The sequence below is a fragment of the Hemitrygon akajei genome, chromosome 2 (assembly GCF_048418815.1).
Source record: "Hemitrygon akajei chromosome 2, sHemAka1.3, whole genome shotgun sequence".
In the NCBI taxonomy this organism is placed as follows: Eukaryota; Metazoa; Chordata; class Chondrichthyes; order Myliobatiformes; family Dasyatidae; genus Hemitrygon; species Hemitrygon akajei.
The window spans coordinates 29235923-29254187 of record NC_133125.1 but is presented as its reverse complement, the minus strand read 5'-3'; the positions used below and the strand labels follow the sequence as shown (position 1 = coordinate 29254187).

At 40.8% G+C, this 18265-nt stretch overlaps 1 protein-coding gene across 3 annotated transcripts in view; it reads right to left on the bottom strand.

Moving 5' to 3' along the window:
* Window positions 1–18265, bottom strand: part of srfbp1 (serum response factor binding protein 1) — a 191250-nt gene that overhangs the window by 106125 nt on the left and 66860 nt on the right. For all 3 annotated transcript variants that reach the window (XM_073069255.1, XM_073069265.1, XM_073069286.1), the window contains exon 2: window positions 11024–11112. In XM_073069255.1, the coding sequence (XP_072925356.1) occupies window positions 11024–11112 (89 nt within the window). The remainder of the gene's footprint in view (window positions 1–11023; window positions 11113–18265) is intronic.

Sequence of the window (18265 nt, the reverse complement as noted above, 5' to 3'; positions counted from 1 at the left end):
TTCACCTTCAGGATAACTAATTTTATTGCAGTAACTTGGTCGTGATAAACTGAAGCACTTTCAAAAGTTAAATTAATAGTACTCAATTACAGAATTCTTCACTATTTGGTAGGTTTGAAATGCAACATATAGCGGCAAGGAAGCTCTCCAAGTTCAATGCAACTTTATTCCTAGTTTTGAAAGAAATAACAGCACACAACTCTGGAAACATTCTGAAGTATTCCATAATAATACCATAATAAAAGTAAATTTAAAATTACTTCATTACTTTCTTTGATCAAGACACGACTGAGCAGGCGTGTGGATGTCAGCAAATTAGACTGGTGGGAAGAATGTAACAGGCATCAAGAGTAGAGGGAATCAGAGTAGGAGAGCTTTGGCTCAACAGGTCGAGGTGAGATAAGTTACTTGTGAAGAATAGGAATAGGAAGTATGTCTGCGAGGCTGGTGTTCTGTTCTGGGTGTTGGGTGGTGGATGTGGGATGTCCGGGAGACTCCCAGCCTCCCGGATGGTCACATCTGTGCCAGGTGCGTCGAGCTGCAGGTCCTTGGGGACCGCATTAGGGAATTGGAAATGCAGCTCAAAGACCTTCGTCTGGTCAGGAAAAGTGAGGAGGTGACAGATAGGAGGTATAGGCAAGTAGTCATACCGGGGCCTTGGGAGATAATCAGGAGAGGGAAGGGCAGGAGTCAGATATTAGAGTGTACCCCTGTGGCTGTCCCCCTTAACAATAAGCACTCCTGTTTGAGTACTGTTTGCGGGGGGTGGGGGGGAGCAATAGTGGCTGTGCCTCTGGCACAGAGTCTGGCCCTGTGGCTCAGAAGAGTAGGGAAAGGAAGAGGTTGGCAGCAGTGACCGGGGACTCTATAGCTAGGGGGCCAGCAGGCGATTCTGTGGATGTAGGAAAGAAGCACAGATGATAGTTTGTCTCCCAGGTGCCAGTGTCCAAGATGTTTGATTGTGTCCACGATATCCTGAAGTGGGAATGTGAACAGCCAGAGGTCATGGTACATATTGGCACTGATGACATAGGTAGGAAAAGGGAGGAGGTCCTGAAAACAGGCTACAGGGAGTTAGGAAAGAAGCTGAGAAGCAGGACCACAAGGGTAGTAATCTCTGGATTTCTGCCTGTGCCACAGAACAGTGAGTATAGGAATAGAGTGAGGTGGTGGATAAATGAGTAGCTGAGAGATTGGAGCAGGGGGCAGGGATTCAGATTTCTGGATCATTGGGACCTCTTTTGGGGTAGGTGTGACCTATACAATAGGGGTAGGTTGCATTTGAATCTGAGGGGGACCAATATCTTGACAGGGAGGTTTGCTAAGGCTACAGGTGAGTGTTTAAACTAGAAATGCTGGGGGGTGGAAACCGAACTAAAGAGACGAAGAAGGGGCAGTTGGTTCACAAATAGAGAAAGCTTCAGGCAGTGTGAGAGGGAGAACAGGCAGGTGATAGAGAAGGGATGCACTCAGACTGCAGGTTTGAGATGTGTTTATTCTAATGCAAGAGTATCATGAACAAAGCGGACAAGCTTAGAGCATGATTCAGTACTTAGAGCTATATGTTGTGGCCATTACAGAGACTTGGATGGCTCAGGGGCAGGAATGGTTACTTCGAGTGCCAGGCTTTAGATGTTTCAGAAAGGTCAGGAAGGAGAGCAAAAGGGGGCATGGCACTGCTGATCAGAGATAGTGTCACGGCTGCAGAAAAGTAGGAAGACATGGAGGGAATGTCCACTGAGCCTCTGTGGGTAGAAGTTAGAAACAGGAAGGTGTCAATAACTCTACTGGGTGTAGAGACCACCCAACAGTAACAGGGACATCAAGGAACAGATAAGGAGACAGATTCTAGAATGGTGCAGTAATAACAGGGCTGTCGTGATGGGAGCTTTTCATTTCCCCAATATTGTATGGCATCTCTCTAGAGCAAGGGGTTTAAATGGGGTGGAGTTTGTTAGGTGTGTTCAGGAAGATTTCCTGACAACATGCAGATAAGTCTACACGAGGAAAGGCTGTACTTGATTTGGTATTGGGAAATGAACCTCGTCAGGTGTCAGGTCTCCCAGTGGGAGAGCACTTGGAGACAAGTGATCACAATTCTACCTCCTTTACCATAGCATTGGAGAGGGATAAGAGCAGACAAATTAGGAAAACATTTAATTGGAGTAAGAGGAAATAGAAGCTATCAGGCAGGAACTTTCTGAATCACAGCAAGCAGGCAACGGAGTAAGTCGCCAGTTTTTCGGGAAAAAGTTCAGATTTTTTTCCCAAACTACTTGGGATAAAAGAGGCACGACTGCGCAGGCGTGTGACCTCAGAGCGTGGAAGATTTAAAAAGAACACCGCCATATCCAGCGGGCAGCGGAGTGAACGGGTACAGAGTGATAGGGCTTTGGCTCAATGGGCTTAGGCAGAAACGGGAAGAGGCTTTCTGCGACCGTTGAGTCTTACAGTAAAGTGGTAGGTTACAGGTTTATTTATTTAGAGCCAACGGTAGCATTAGAGGTATGCATTTAGGATTAGTGTTGTGTCTGGAGTGCCAGATGTGGGGACCTTGGGAGACGCCCAGCCTTCCCCAGGATTACATCTGCTCTAGATGCAATGAGATGAAGCTCCTTAGGGATTGTGTGAGGGATCTGGAGCAACAACTTGATGACCTTCAGCTAATTAGAGAAAGTGAGGAGGTGATCGATAGTACCTATAGAGAGATAGTGGACAGCACCTCTGTGACAGTCCCCCTCAGGAATCGATACTGTTTTAGATACTGTTGGAGAGGTTGACCAGACAGAGGAAGACCACAACGAATGGGACTCTGCCACTCTGCCCAGTGCCATGATCAAGAGAGCAAGGAGAAATGCAGTAATTATAGGGGATTCCATCGTGAGGGGAACAGACAAGAGATTCAGCGAGCCGGACAAGGATATCCAAATGGTGTGTTGCTTCCCCAGTGCCAGGGTACGGGACTTCTCAGATCGGGTCCAGAGTATTCTGAGGAGAGAGGGTGAGCAACCAGAAGTCTTGGTCCATGTTGGTACCAATGAGATAGACAGAAAAAGAGAAGCGGTCATGAAAGAAGATTACTGGGAGCTAGGAAGAAAATTGAAAAGCCAGACCTCCAGAGTAATAATCTCAGGATTACTGCCTGAGCCATGTGCTAATGATGGTAAGAACAGCAGAATTAAGCAGATGAATGTGTGGCTAAGTAACTGGTGCAGGGGGCAGAGCTTCAAATCCTTAGATCACTGGGATCTATTTTGGGGGCGGCATGACTTATGCAGAAACGATGGGTTACACCTGAACTCAAAAGGGTACTAATATCCTGGCGGGATTGTTTAATATAGCTGTTAGGGAGGGTTTAAACTAAGTTGGCAAGGGGAAGGAAACCAGGGTGTTATGGTCAAGGAAGAGGAAAATAGAAATAAGTCAAAGATACTGTGCAGCAAAGATGGCAAAAAGGACAGGCAGGTGAACAGACAGGATAATTTGCTGTGCGATAGAAATAAAGCAAAATCAGTAACAGATACTGATCTAAGTGTACTATACTTAAATGCCCGCAACATTAGAAATAAAGTGGATGACCTTGTTGTACAGCTACAGGTTAAAAGATATGACATAGTGGCCATCACTGAGTCATGGCTAAACGATGGATGTGATTGGGAGCTGAATATTCAAGGATACACCGTGTATAGGAAAGATAGGAAGGTAGGTAAAGGGGGTGGCGTGGCCCTGATGGTAAGCAATGATATCAAATCACTAGAAAGAAGGGACATAGGATCAGAAGAAGTAAAATCCCCATGGGTTGAGTTAAGAAATGGCAAGGGTAAAAAGACTCTAACAGCAGTTATATACAGGCCTCCAAACAGCAGCCGGGATGTGGACTACAAGTTACAGCTGGAAATAGAAAAAGCATGTCAGAAAGAAAATGTCAAGATAATTATGGGAGATTTTAATATGAAAGTGGATTGGGAAAGTCAGGATGATACTGGATCACAGGAGAGGGAGTTTCTAGAATGCCTACAGGATGGCTTTCTGGAGCAGCTTGTCCATAAGCCCACCAGGGGATTGGCTGTTTTGGTTTGGGTGCTGTGTAATGAGCCTGAGGTGATTAAGGAGCTAGAGGTAATGGAACCTCTTGGAAGTAGTGATCATAATATGATCGAATTCAGTTTCAAATTTGAAAAGGAGAAGCTGGTATCAGATGTATCAATATTTCAGTGTAACAAAGGAAATTACAGTGGTATGAGAGAGGAACTGGCCCAAGTTGATTGGAAAAGTAAGCTAAATGGAGGGACAGTAGAGCAGAATTGGATGAAATTCCTACAAGAAATAAGTGCAGGAAAAATATATTCCAAGAAAAAAGAAAATTATAAAAGGAAAAATGACAAACATGTGGCTAACGAGAGAAGTTAAGGCTAAAATAAAAGCAAAAGAGGCAGCATACAAGGAAGCAAAAATTAGTGGGAAAACTGAGGACTGGACGAATTTTAAAAATTTACAGAAGGAAACTAAGAAAGTCATTAGGAAAGAAAAGATGAATTATGAAAGGAAATTAGCAATTAACTTAAAAAAGGACACTAAGAGCTTTTTTTTTAATATATGAAGAGTAAAAGAGTGACACGGGTAGATATAGGACCTATTGAAAAGGATGCTGAAGAAATTACAATGGGTAGTAAAGAAGATAGCAGAGGAACTAAATGAGTATTTTGCATCAGTCTTCACAGTGGAAGACATTAGCAACATACCTGATAGCCAGAGGTCTCAGGGAATAGAATTAGGTACAGTCAAGATTTCTAGAGAGAAAGTGCTTGAGAAGCTAAATGGACTAAGGATAGATAAGTCTCCTGGACCGGATGAGGTGATCCACGGGTTCTGAAGGAGGTGGCTTTGGAGATTGTGGAGGCATTGGAAATAATCTTCCAGGAATCAGTAGACTCTGGCACAGTTCCGGAGGACTGGAAAGTTGCAAATGTAGTTCCGTTGTTTAAGAAAGGGGGGAGGCAGCAAAAAGAAAATTACAGACCTATCAGTCTGACATCAGTAGTTGGAAAGTTATTGGAGTCGATCCTCAAGGATGAGATTATGAATTACCTTGAGGTGCATGACAAAATAGGCCCAAGCCAGCATGGTTTCATGAAGGGAAGATCCTGCCTCATCAACCTACCAGAATTTTTTGAGGTAATTTCAAATAAGATTGACAAGGAAGAGGCTGTGGATGTTGTGTATTTGGATTTTCAAAAGGCCTTTGATAAGATGCCGCATAAAAGGCTGCTTAATAAGATGAGGGCCCATGGAATTACAGGAAAGATATTGGAATAGGTGGAGCATTGGCTAATGGGCAGAAAGCAAAGAGTGGGAATACAGGGATCCTATTCTGGTTGGTTGCCAGTTACTAATGGTGTTCCGCAGGGGTCGGTGTTGGGGCCTCTTCTTTTTACACTGTATATCGACGATTTAGATTATGGATTAAATGGTTTTGTGGCCAAGTTTGCAGATGACACCAAGATAGGTGGAGGAGCAGGAAGTGTTGAAGAAATGGAAAGGTTGCAGAGAGACTTGGTCAGTTTAGGAGAGTGGGAAAAGAAATGGCAGATGAGATACAACGTTGAGAAATGTACGGTTGTACATTTTGGAAGAAGAAACAATCAGGCAGATTATTATTTAGATGGAGAGAAAATTCAAAAATCGGAAGTGCAAAGGGACTTGGGGGTCCTAGTGCAGGATACCCTATAGGTTAACCACCAGGTTGGATCGGCAGTAAGGAAAGCAAATGCTATGTTGGCATTCATTTCAAGAGGAATAGTGTATAAGAGTAAGAAGGTGTTGATGAGGCTCTATGGGGCACTGGTGAGACCCCATTTGGAATACTGTGTGCAGATTTGGGCCCCTCATCTTAGAAAGGATGTGCTGATGTTGGAGAGAGTGCAGAGGAGATTCACGAGGATGATTCCTGGAATGCAGGGACTAACATATGAGGAGTGTTTGTCGGCTCTTGGTCTGTATTCATTAGAGTATAGAAGAATGAGAGGGGATCTCATAGAAACATTTTGAATGCTGAAAGGGTTGGACAGAGTAGATGTGAAAAAGCTGTTTCCCTTGATGGGTGAGTCCAGGACAAGAGATCACAGTCTTAGAATTAGAGGGTACCCATTTAAAACAGAGATGAGGAGAAATTTTTTTAGCCAGAGGGTTGTGGATTTATGGAATTCGTTGCCACATACAGCTGTGGAGGCCCAATCATTGAGGGTTTTTAAGGAGGAGATTGACAGGTATCTAATTAGTCAGGGCATCAAGGGATATGGGAAAAAAGCCGGAAATTGGAACTAGAAAGAGAATAGTTTAGCTCATGGTGGAGTGGTGGAGTAGACTCGATGTGCCGAATGGCCTACTTCTGCTCCTTTGTCTTGTGATCTTGAGAGCTTGTGAGCTTGGAAGTATAAATTGGGAACAGATGTTCTCAGGGAAATGTATGGCAGAAATATGGCAAATGTTCAGGGGATATTTGGTGGCATTCTGCATAGGTATGTTCCAATGAGACAGGGAAAGGATGGTAGCGTACAAAAACCGTGGTGTACAACGGCTGTTGAAAATCTAGTCAAGAAGAAAAGATAAGCTTAGGAAAGGATCAAAAAACAAGGTAATGATAGAGAACTAGAAAATTATAAGGCTAGCAGGAAGGAGCCCAAGAATGAAATTAGGAGAGTCAGAAGGGGCCATGAGAAGGCCTTGGTGGACAGGATTAAAGAAAATCCCAAGGCATTCCACAAGTATGTTAATAGCAAGAGGATAAGATGTGACAGAATAGGACCAATCAAGTGGAAAAGTCTGTATGGAACCGGAGGTGGTAGGTAGGTACTTAATGAATACTTTGCTTCAGTATTCACTACAGAAAAGGACCTTGGCGATTGTAGAGATGACTTACAGTGGACTGAAAAGCTTGAGCATATAGACATTAAGAGGATATGCTGGAGCTTTGGAAAGCATCAAGTTGAATAAGTAAGCAGGACCAGATGAGATATACCCCAAGCTACTGTGGGAAGCGAGGGAGGAGATTGCTGAGACTCTGGCAATGAACTCTGCATCATCAATGAGGACGGGAGAGGTTCCGGAGGATTGGTGGGTTGCAGATGTTGTTCACTTCTTCAAAAAAGGGAGTAGAGATAGCCCAGGAAATCATAGACCAGTGAGCCTTACTTCAGTGGTTGGTAAGTTGATGGAGAAGATCCTGAGAGGCAGGATTTATGAACATTTGGAGAGGCATAATAAGATTAGGAAAAGTCAGCATGGCTCTGTCAAAAGCAGGTCGTGCCTTACGAGCATGACTGAATTTCTTGAGGATGTGACTGAGCACATTGATGAAGGTAGAGCAGTAGATGTAGTGTATATGGATTTTAGCAAGATATTTGATAAGGTACCCCATGCAAGGCTTTTTGAGAAACTGAGGAGGGAATGGGATCCAAGGGGACCTTGCTTTGTGGATCCAGAATTGGCTTGCCCACAGAAGGCAAAGAGTGATTGTAGATGGGTTATATTCTGCATGGAAGTCAGTGACCAGTGGTGTGCCTCAGTGTTCTTCTCTCCGTGATTTTTTTAAATGACTTGGATGAGGAATTGGAAGGATGGGTTAGTAAATTTGCTGATGACACAAAGGTTGGAGGTGTTGTGGATAGTGTGGAGGGCTGTCAGAGGTTACAGTGGGACATTGATAGGATGCAAAACTGGGCTGCAAAGTGGCAGATGGAGATTAACCCAGATAAGTGTGAGGTGGTTCATTGTGGTAGGTCAAATATGATGGCAGAATATAATATTCAAGGTAAGACTTTTGACAGTGTGGAGGATCAGAGGGATCTTGGGGTCCAAGTCCATAGGACACTCAAAGCTGCTGCACTGTTTGACTATGTGGTTAAGAAGGCATATGATGTATTGGCCTTCATCAACCGTAGGACTGAGTTAAAGAGCTGAGAAGTAATGTTACAGCTATATAGCACCCTAGTCAGACCCCACTTGGAGTACTATGCTTCGTTTTAGTCACCTCAGTACAGGAAGGATGTGTAAACTATAGATAAGGGGCATGTTACATACCCGTGACAGTGGTGTTCTTGTCACATGACAGGTGTTGAAGCTATACTGGACTTAAGGTAGTGGTCTTGTGATGGTGGAGTGACGTCATTTTCCCGCCAGTAGAGGTCATGTGACAGGTTTTTTTTAAACAGGGTATAAAAGGAGGACCCCTCCCTGTGAGGAGGGGCAGTTCGTGGCTGGATTTGCCATTTTGACTTCATGCCACTGTGTGGTTCAATATTAAGACGCAGATTGGTTGAAAGATGGAGTTTTATTTAATGCCTAAAGTTTAAAAGGTCATTGTCGGCAGTTTCTTTATAACACTGCCAGTTAAAAATCAGTGGAGAGTGAAGATCGGAGTTCGGGAGCTAAAAGATCGAGGAAAGTCGATTTCGACGGTGAAATAGGTTCGACCTTGTTTGATCCTCATTCGGAAGGAATTCGTTGGCTGTCCCCATGTTAATCCCTGCGAAATAGCAGAAAGGATTGGGAACAGTTTTGTAAAGAAAAGGTCAGTGCCTTTAAGCTGTTTCATTTTCCATCTTCGTAAATTCTCCGTGGGAAAAGTAGTTCAACTGGGAATCACAGCAACACGACGTGAAAGAGAGTTTAAATCGTCTAAAAAGTCTCTCCTTTAACGGACTGTAAGCATTTTGAACTTTTGCAGTACTACTTTGAAGAACTGTTTTTGCAACATCGCTTTAAGAACTGTTTAAGCTGCCGCACAGCAGCTGATTTCCGGTTACGTTAGTGATTTGTTTACTTTTGGGGGTTTGTTTTTCAGTGCTTAATAAATGTTTTATTTGTTATAAAAACCCCTGCCTCACTCATATATTTATTGTTGCTGAGTCCATAACATAAATATGGGGGCTGCATCTGGGATGAATCAGTTTTGAGTTTAAATGCTTGTTATATTTTGAATCGGTGTTTTGGAAAAGGGGAATACTCGATTCTTTTGTTTGATTGGCTTGTGAATGGTATTCAGCAACAATGAATATTGATGAGTTTCTGGCTTCGCCAGACGCGGAGTTGTTAGCGAAGGCCGAAAAAAACTGAGGTGTCTGAGGTAGCTAGTAGATTGCAACTTAAAGGTATTTTGAAGTCTACATGAAAGGCTCTAATACAGAGAAAAATCGCGCCACACTGTGGATTCGGGTGATTTTGAGGAATCGATTTTGGAGTCGTTTCCGATAAGTAATATAGAGATGCAGTTGCAAATCGAACAAATGAAGTTGGAACAAAGTAAAGCAGAATTGGAGCGTTGTAGGTTAGAAGCTGATAATAAAAAAAGGGAATTTGAATATGCGATGGCGGAATTAAGGTCAGTGCCTTTAAGCCGTTTCATTTTCCATCTTCGTAAATTCTCCGTGGGAAAAGTAGTTCGACTGGGAATCGCAACAACACGACGTGAAAGAGAGTGTAAATTGTCTAAAAAGTCTCTCCTTTAATGGACTGTAAGCATTTTGAACTTTTGCAGTACTACTTTGAAGAACTGTTTTTGCAACATCGCTTTAAGAACTGTTTAAGCTTCATTGCTTTAAGAACTGTTTAAGCTGCTGCACAGCAGCTGATTTCCAGTTACGTTAGTGATTTGTTTACTTTTGGGGATTTGTTTTTCAGTGTTTAATAAATGTTTTATTTGTTATAAAAACCCCTCCCTCACTCATAGATTTATTGTTGCTGAGTCCGTAACTGGCAGAAGAGATTTACAAGGATATTGCCTGGTTTGGGGAGCATGCCCTATGAGAATAGGTTGAGTGAACTTGACCTTTTCTCCTTGGAGCGATGGAGGATGAGGGGTGACCTGATAGAGGTGTATAAGATGATGAGAGGCATTGATCATGTGGATAATCAGAGGCGTTTTCCCCTAGTGTTGAAATGGCTATCATGAGAGGGCATAGTTTTAAGGTGCTTGGCAGTAGGTACAGAGGGGATGTCAGGGGCAAGCTTTTTTTCCCTGAAATCACAGAGAGTTGTGAGTGTGTGGAATGGGCTGCTGGCAACGATGGTGGAGGTGGACACAATAGGATCTTTTACGAGACTCTTGGATAGGTACATGAAGCTTAGGAAAAGAGAGGACTAGGGTAACCCTAGGTAATTTCTAAAGTACGTATGTGTTCAGCACAGCATTGTGGGCCAAAGGGCCTGTATTGTACTGTAGGTTTTCTGTGTAAAACTTGCAAATGCTCAAGTCAAAATATACAAGAATGTTTTTGATATAAATATAATGGAAAAATAGCCATTTTGATTATTAATTCCACTGCCCTTACCTTTCCCTCCTATGATAGGCAAAGAGCTTAAAAATAAGGAATGCTTTCTGAAATTAAAATGTGGTCCTTTGACGGTATTCAATGTAGGCAGCGTACATAGTATGACATTCATTATCACATCAAAAATCAGACTTGCAAAACACCTTTCAAAGCTTAAAGTTAACTGTTGCCTGCAAATTTTCCTTACCCTGGGAAATCCTGGAATAGAAAAATAGAGATCGAAACAGCCAAGTAAAGAAACTTCCTTTTTAGCACTCTCATCTGGCAAAGAGCAGGAATGCACCCTCCTCCTTTCTCATGAATTATTTAGCTTCCTATCTGTTAAACCCAGCCTCTCGCTCCAATCTTGAGCAAAGACAGATCCTATTAACGCTGACTTGTATCTCACCCCAAACTGAAATTATCGTCAAATTCTCCGACATGCTCATACCTGATGACCCATTCCCTATTCCCATGAGCCATCAAATGTTCTCATTCTGAACTAGCTCACCTGTTGATTTGGCCAAATGCCCTACAGAATACGAATGAAAAAGACTGTAACATTACATCTACCTTTGACATGGTCTCCACATTCCTGATTTTGCTAACAATTCCCATTATAACAGCACTTTTACAGTAGCCTCATTTTCCCAGCCTCCCCGCAAATATCTGGGACATTATGAGTTTGATATAAAAGGTTCTCTTCAGTTACCAACTTTTTCGTTTTTAGCTGGATGATGTTTCTCGATAATTTCCGGATGATTAAGGCTCTTGCTTTCTTTACATCTTTTCTCAGTTTAACGATCTAGAAATAAAATACGAACTGGTTAATATCTGCAATTTTATAGTAACTTGGAGAGGTTTGAAGAATGCAAACTTGTCTGAATTTTTTTCTGTCTGAACATTCACTATGGCTATTAAATATAACAGCTTATACTTCAGTATCAAGAACATTACCAGGCCAAATTCCAAGAACCTTTCTAATGGCTAAAAAGAAACAGGCTTTGTAGGCATAAGCATGCCTATCCAGTTATGCATTAATGTTATTCTTGGAACTTCTATTTCAAAATAGAGAACATGACAAAAAGCTAACAAAGTTATACTGTATTGTTAACATAAATTTGTTAAAATTACAATTAAGTATGAAATTAGAAATTCTAATTTTGCTCTAAGGTTCCCAAATCAAGAATGGGAATAGGGGAGGCTCCAATCAAGAATTTATTAAACAAAGACATAGCCTCTCAGAATTTTTTGACTTTTTTTTAATTAGGTGAGCCAGCTGACAAAAATGCATTACAACAAAAGGACTATGAAGTGAAAACACAGTTTAAACACACCATCCATCAACTTTCAGCCATAACACTATGAACACTTTCGGCATTAAAATCCGAATCAAAACATATTCTTTCAAATCTTTACTTACCTTTCCTGTTCCCATGTCAGTAATCAAGTGGCAGTTTAGAGCAGTGCTATAGCAGTGCTATAATATGTGCTACAATTTATATTTATGATGGCATTTCCTTACAGCTTCAATGGACCAAAGCACAAAATGATACACATATTCAATCCTGTTATATCTGCAGCCACTTTACTTATGTTCATATGACATTCCCACAATGATAAAATACATACTTAATTAAAATCCAACTACTGAATATTTGATGCAGTGAACATCATTTGTAGAGGAGTTTTATTAAACCTTAAATACAAATACTATACTATATTTTAGCAAATCACATTTACTAGATTTTCTGGGAATTGGGAATGTTTTTATCAAAAGCACAGTCTGAAAAATTGTTCCATGACTGCCCTGTAACAGAAACAGAGCTTCCTATGTTGCCTCCTCTTCATCATCTTCCCTCTAATCTCCTGCGCAAAAGCTGCTGACATGGGCTGGCTCATATCACTGATCTTTTGTAGCCTCATAACAAATCTTTTGAAACACTGCCATATAATGCAAGAATTTCCTGGACACATCAAGTTATGGATGGAGCATGGCTTTTGTTCGGTCCATATGGGTTGTCATTGGAGTCAAGATCACACGGAAAGACGTTAGCCCTAGTATGCAGGGTTCAGTACACTGGTGAATAAACCAAGACTATGAGATTACAGGATCCTTAACACTATGGTGCATTCAAAATCTCATGTGGCATCCCCAAATCAACATGAATACAGCTAGTACCATTGTGCATCATGCTGGCAGCTGACCTTTCCCAAAAAAAAATCAAGAAGAATTCTACTCTCTGTGATGACAAAATATTGGTGACCTTTCTTATATAAAAGTAGAAAGCCAACTGATGTAAACTCTCTAGTTTGGAAAGAGCAAATAGAGTTAAACGGCTACTGTGACCTTAAACCAAGATCCCTACAAACTCGATCTAACAACTGCATATGCAGATTATGCTTGGATAGATAGACAAATCTTTGTTGACTTGTTCGCTGAAGAATATAAGAGAATGGTCCTTGCATGAAATAAATGTAAAATAGATCCTTGCCCAACTGCCTCCAATTGTGCTACCCTCAATAATAAAGGTCTGTGATTAGCCCCGAGCAAATTCAGATGATTTCACGTCAAGAGCTATCTTTCAGCATAGACAGACATCAATAACAAAATTCATCGTTGCCTCAGGTGCACCAGCACATTTTCAAACCAACTGAAGAAAAACACTTGAAGATGAAACCAGAACTTCTGCAGTAAAATTACATTTAACAGGGCAGTAGCAATCCCTGTCTTCAGGTACACTTTGGAGATGTGCCCTACCTGCAGCAGGCATTTCAAAACAGTGGAGAAGTAGCATCAGCATTACCTCAACAAAATTTTCCAAATCCATTGAAGGGGTAAATAAAACCAGGACAGGGTTCTTTCACAGGCCAAAACTTCCATTATTGAACTTCTAATAATTACTTATGTATAGACCACAACAAGAGGATGCCTAAGCATCCTAAATAACTTGAGGAATTCAGCTCCTACACTTTGGCGGTAGTTATGATTGAAGTGCATTTTATAGTGTTATTTGGTACACACTAAGGTGAGCTCTGGGGAAATGCTGTCAAGGATCTTCGGTGAACAAGATATTAATTCAATTCATTGCTCCTTGGCAGAATCCAATAGGCAATGTGAATATGTGCCTTTGCCTACCTGTATATCTCCTCTTCTTATTCTTCCTTTATGCTGCATTAAGACCTGTGTATATGATGCTGCTAAGTCTATAGGATTCCCAATGATGCAATAGTGACACAGATTGCACTCACGGTAACCAAAAAAAAGTTGCACAGAAAAAAGTTTGAATGAAGCTTTGTAGTAAAGCCTTTAAATAGATGATGCTACAGGACCTTTGGCAACAAAATGCTAGTTTTGTAAAGAGGTTACTATGTGATGTTAATTGGTCATTGAGGTCAAAAGTATCCAAACAGCATTGCATATAGTAGAACATCAATCTATCACAGGGGTTGGCAACTTTTTTGCCTCTGTGGGCTGGATCGTGCATTAATGGGTGGACGGTGGACCAGATAAATGCCATAAAAAACTTGAAATATGGGAATTATCCATTTAAATACATCTAGTTATGTTTTGACTAAAATTAATGAATAACGCATGCTAGAAAATCATTTGTGCTTAACCAAGGATGCCAATTAGTAATCAAAGAATTCAGTTTATTTCAATCAAGGCAGCTTTTGAATCTATTAAAAGGACAAAGAGTTTTTTAACATAAAACGTATGAACATGATGCATTGAATGGTAGTAAATTAAGTAAAATAAAAAAGGAAATTTTAATGCAAGGTCGATAAATCAATGTGAAACTTGATGCTGTTTGTTGCTTGAAAGCTTCTCGATATTGGGTGTCAGACTTGTTGATGCCAAGAGCAAGACATTAACTAGCTTATTCGCTCAAATTCATCTTTCCTTGCTTCCCCAGTACTTGTAAAAATTTCCACTTCTAGCGGGTCTCATAATGTCGCCTGTTATTTCCCACCTTCTTCACAGAAACATTTTCTAGGCAAATGAGACAAACTGGTTTCCCAGCTTGCTCGATGAAGAAGTAATCTAATGTCCAACTGTCTTGGAAATTTCAGCACTCAGTGTCTACCTTCCCGTTTTTTTCATTCATTGCTATTGGAATTTTTTTCTTTAATTTTATTTCCAAAAGTGAGTTATTCAACAAGTATTGTAGCACATGTAAATATCTGGATACTTAGCGTGGATTTCTTGTTAAAACATAGTGATGCTGTTTTTGTTTACAAATTTGAACGATCCCATCTGAAAACCAGTGCGTGTACGGTTTTCATCTATTAATACATATTAATAAGGTAGTCTGCCTTCCCGTCGTACATATATACCAGTGTTTGGTTTGGAACAAAACGGAACCTGGGGCCAGTGTAACAAGACGCCATGCATGTCCATCAGTGTGGTCGTGTGTAACACTCAGAATAAGGAAGGGGAAAAAAATTGCTCGCGGGACGGATAAGCATAGCATCCCAATATTTGCTTGTGGGCCGGTCAAAATACCTTCGTGGGCCGGATCTGGCCCATGGGCCGTAGGTTGCCTACCCCTGATCTATCAGAATACTGCAAATATATGCTGTATACTTCTGTTAATTGATAGTGTCATATATACTAGCATATTTTCCTACCTGGCAGCTGAAATATCTTTTGCTACAAACACGCTCCACGCATATGAAGTCATATTGGAAGCAATCTGGTGCTCTTTCAGCTCAATAAACACAATGTACCTTCTCTTTCTACAACCCCTACCCCAATTTACTTTGCAATCAGTATCAAAAAGATGGAGAGAAAAATTTTAGTATTTTCTCTGAGATTTTTATTTTTGATTTTAAAAGTTAGAAACTACTTCCACAGATCAAATTTATATTCCAATAATATCACAGCAATTAGCAATTGTGACATACAAACACTACAGAAGACCAATCATTGGCAGAGCTGGGCCAAATAAAATATACACTGTAGTCTAACAGTGTAATAGAATACTTCATTTTGAATTCCTTAATATGATACTTGCACTTTTATGTTTTCCCCCAACCACACAAGCAAAGCCCTAGAAAGGTCTCCTGCTTTATTTAATGTTCCTTGTTTATGGGATCAATAATCCTCTAAATATTTTCAGTGTTTACACCTGAAATTGGCCATCCATAAAACAATAAGGAATTATACTAAGGCCTCTGCTATCAATAACCTTCATGTATCAAATAGTTAACTTCAATCTTGGTAAACTAGTCAGTAACCAAGTATGAAGCTGTGTGCAGCTAAACTTTGATAATCTTTCAGAAGCCCCGATTGTTCAGTTTCTGGTCTGCCAGGTGAAGATTCATGTACACCCTCTATTCCCAAGCTCTCTATAAACTCTCCAGGTTCTTGCCTCCAGCACTCCTTATACACTTCACAGGGCCCTTCTTCCAGCTTTCCTGATGAATTTATCAGACCTGTTTCCAACATTTTTCACAAACTTGCCCGGGTGCTGTTCCTGTACTCTCTTTAAACATACAAATAACCTCTCCCATGTTCCTTTTGATCCACTGCAGCCCAGTGCATACACTCTCTTTAAACTCACTGGATTTTGGATCCTGCACTCTTTTTGAATTCATTGAAATTTTTATTAGACTACATTGCAATAACAAAAAAAAAGATTAAGATAGGAATAACATCTAATAATCTGGAAAATCTGCCTGTGTGGCACCACAGTTCTAAAGTTGCTGAATTATTTTGTTTTACAGCAATTGCTCACCAAAATTTTTCAAGTTTTCTTTTTAATAACCATTTCTATCATTTGAGTTTACAACCAGAGTTAAGCAGTGTATGAAACCACAGACTATTCTGACCAAACAATTCAACTTTCCAATGAAGGTACCTTTTAACTACCTAACAGTATTCTAGTGTAATGCAGAAATGAAGCTCAGAATGTGATGAGATTGCCTTTCTCACAACATTGTCTGAAATACTCCTTTCAAATCTTTGATTCCTAATGTTTGCAATACAACAGCAGAGCTAGATGTCAGATGTTACCACTTAATTGAGCAGCTTCTTTTAAATTGGCATGAGATAGAATTTATCTCTCCCAAAAGCAGCAGCAAGCCAAACACCACATTCAACAAGAGTGCTCCATGTCAGAAATTATCACTATTCTCTGTCTAGTGAAAGCTACCAGAAGGGAACAGATTGTAAAGTGGAGCAGCTTGCCAATGAATAGTTTCTGCCCAGAAACGTGGAAATCTGGCAGAATGCGATTTCAGTTCTGCATTCCCTTTAATTAGACAATGGCTCAAATCCAAGCTGCTATTTGCAAAATGATTGCACCTTTAAACAGAAAGGGAGAGAGGAAAAGAGGAATAAATAGAATGAACAGATTTTTAAATGTAATTTTTTCAGGAAATAGGTGTTGGTGGCAAGATGGATTATCATCCTTATAATGCTCAAGAAAATCTAGTTGAGGCACTTTCTGACACCAGTGCAAACCTACTGGTGAAAGATAATCCCACACTGTTCAATAGTGAGTCTGGAATTTAGAGGATTGAGAAACTAGATACTTCTTAATGCTTCCTCCCCAACACGCCACCACAAAGAAGAGGGCGCTCTCCACAACTGACCAATAGAACATCTTCAGCATCTCACTACAGACATTGAATGACGCCAACCTTCTTAGGAAGTACAGTCGTCTCTGTGCCTTCCTGCACAAGGCATCTGTGTTGGCAGTCTAATCAAATAAGAACAACTATGCATTTCAAGACCAGAATAATCTACAACTTGAGGGGGTCCTTTATGAAGCTTCCCATGTTGTCCTTGGTAACTGAAGTTGGGGGTTTGTGAGGTACAGTCAGAGTAGCCCATGTGAGGAACAGTAGTGTATCCCATACAAAATGCTAGAACGAACTCAGCTGGTCGGGCAGAATCTATGGAAAGGAATAAACAGCCGACATTTCAGGCAGAGCTTTCATTAAGACTAGAAAAGGAAGCGCATTTTGTGAGTGGGAAAAAACAATTAGGCAGCGTTGACTTAGTCCTAGATTGTGTAAAATTTACAGTGTATTCTTGGATCTCTGTATTGATCAAGGCAAGTGGAGAGTCTTCAATCAAGATCCTAATGTAGTCAACAGATGATGAAATTGCCTCGGCTTTTTTGGAGGTGCACTACTTTCCAATGCATAATCAAGCTCGTGACCTCTTCTGCACTTATGCCTTATGGCTAAAGATACAAAATTGAGATAGGCTGAGTTAGCGGATCTTAATCATGTTGATATTTAGCATTAATCTTCGAATTCATGAATCCTGGTTTCAGCATCGAATCCATTCCCTGTACTTGGGTTAATATGTACTTCACAGTACATTAAGATTTAAAGATCATTCAGCCTGCACAATTATGCGACTACAGATAAATATAGAATATACTGCAGAACAGCATAACATAGCAACCAGCCCTTCAGCTCAACACGTCTGTGCCAAATTAAATTGAATCTCTTCTGCCTGCACATGATCCATATCCCTCCATTCCTTACAAGTTTATGTGCCTATCTAAAAACATCTTAAGCACCATGACTGTATCTGTTTGCACCACTATCCCTGGCAGCCTCTTCCAGACACCTATCATTTCAATGTTGAAGAACTTGTCCTGCATATCTCATTTAAACATTCTCCTCTCACCTTATTAGCACGTTCCAGTATTTGATGTTTTCACCCCGATAAAGATATTCTGATTGCTTACCTATCTATTTTATGAAATAACTATTAGGTCTCCCCCTCACCCTCCGACCCTCCAGAGAAAACAATCCAAGTTTGCCCAACCTCTCATTATACCCTTTCATCTAGATAGCTTCCTGATAACCATATAACCATATAAAAATAACAGTACGGAAACAAGCCATCTCAGCCCTTCTAGTCCGAGCCGAACACTTACTCTCACCTGGTCCCACTGACACACACTCAGCCCATAACCCTTCATTCCTTTCCT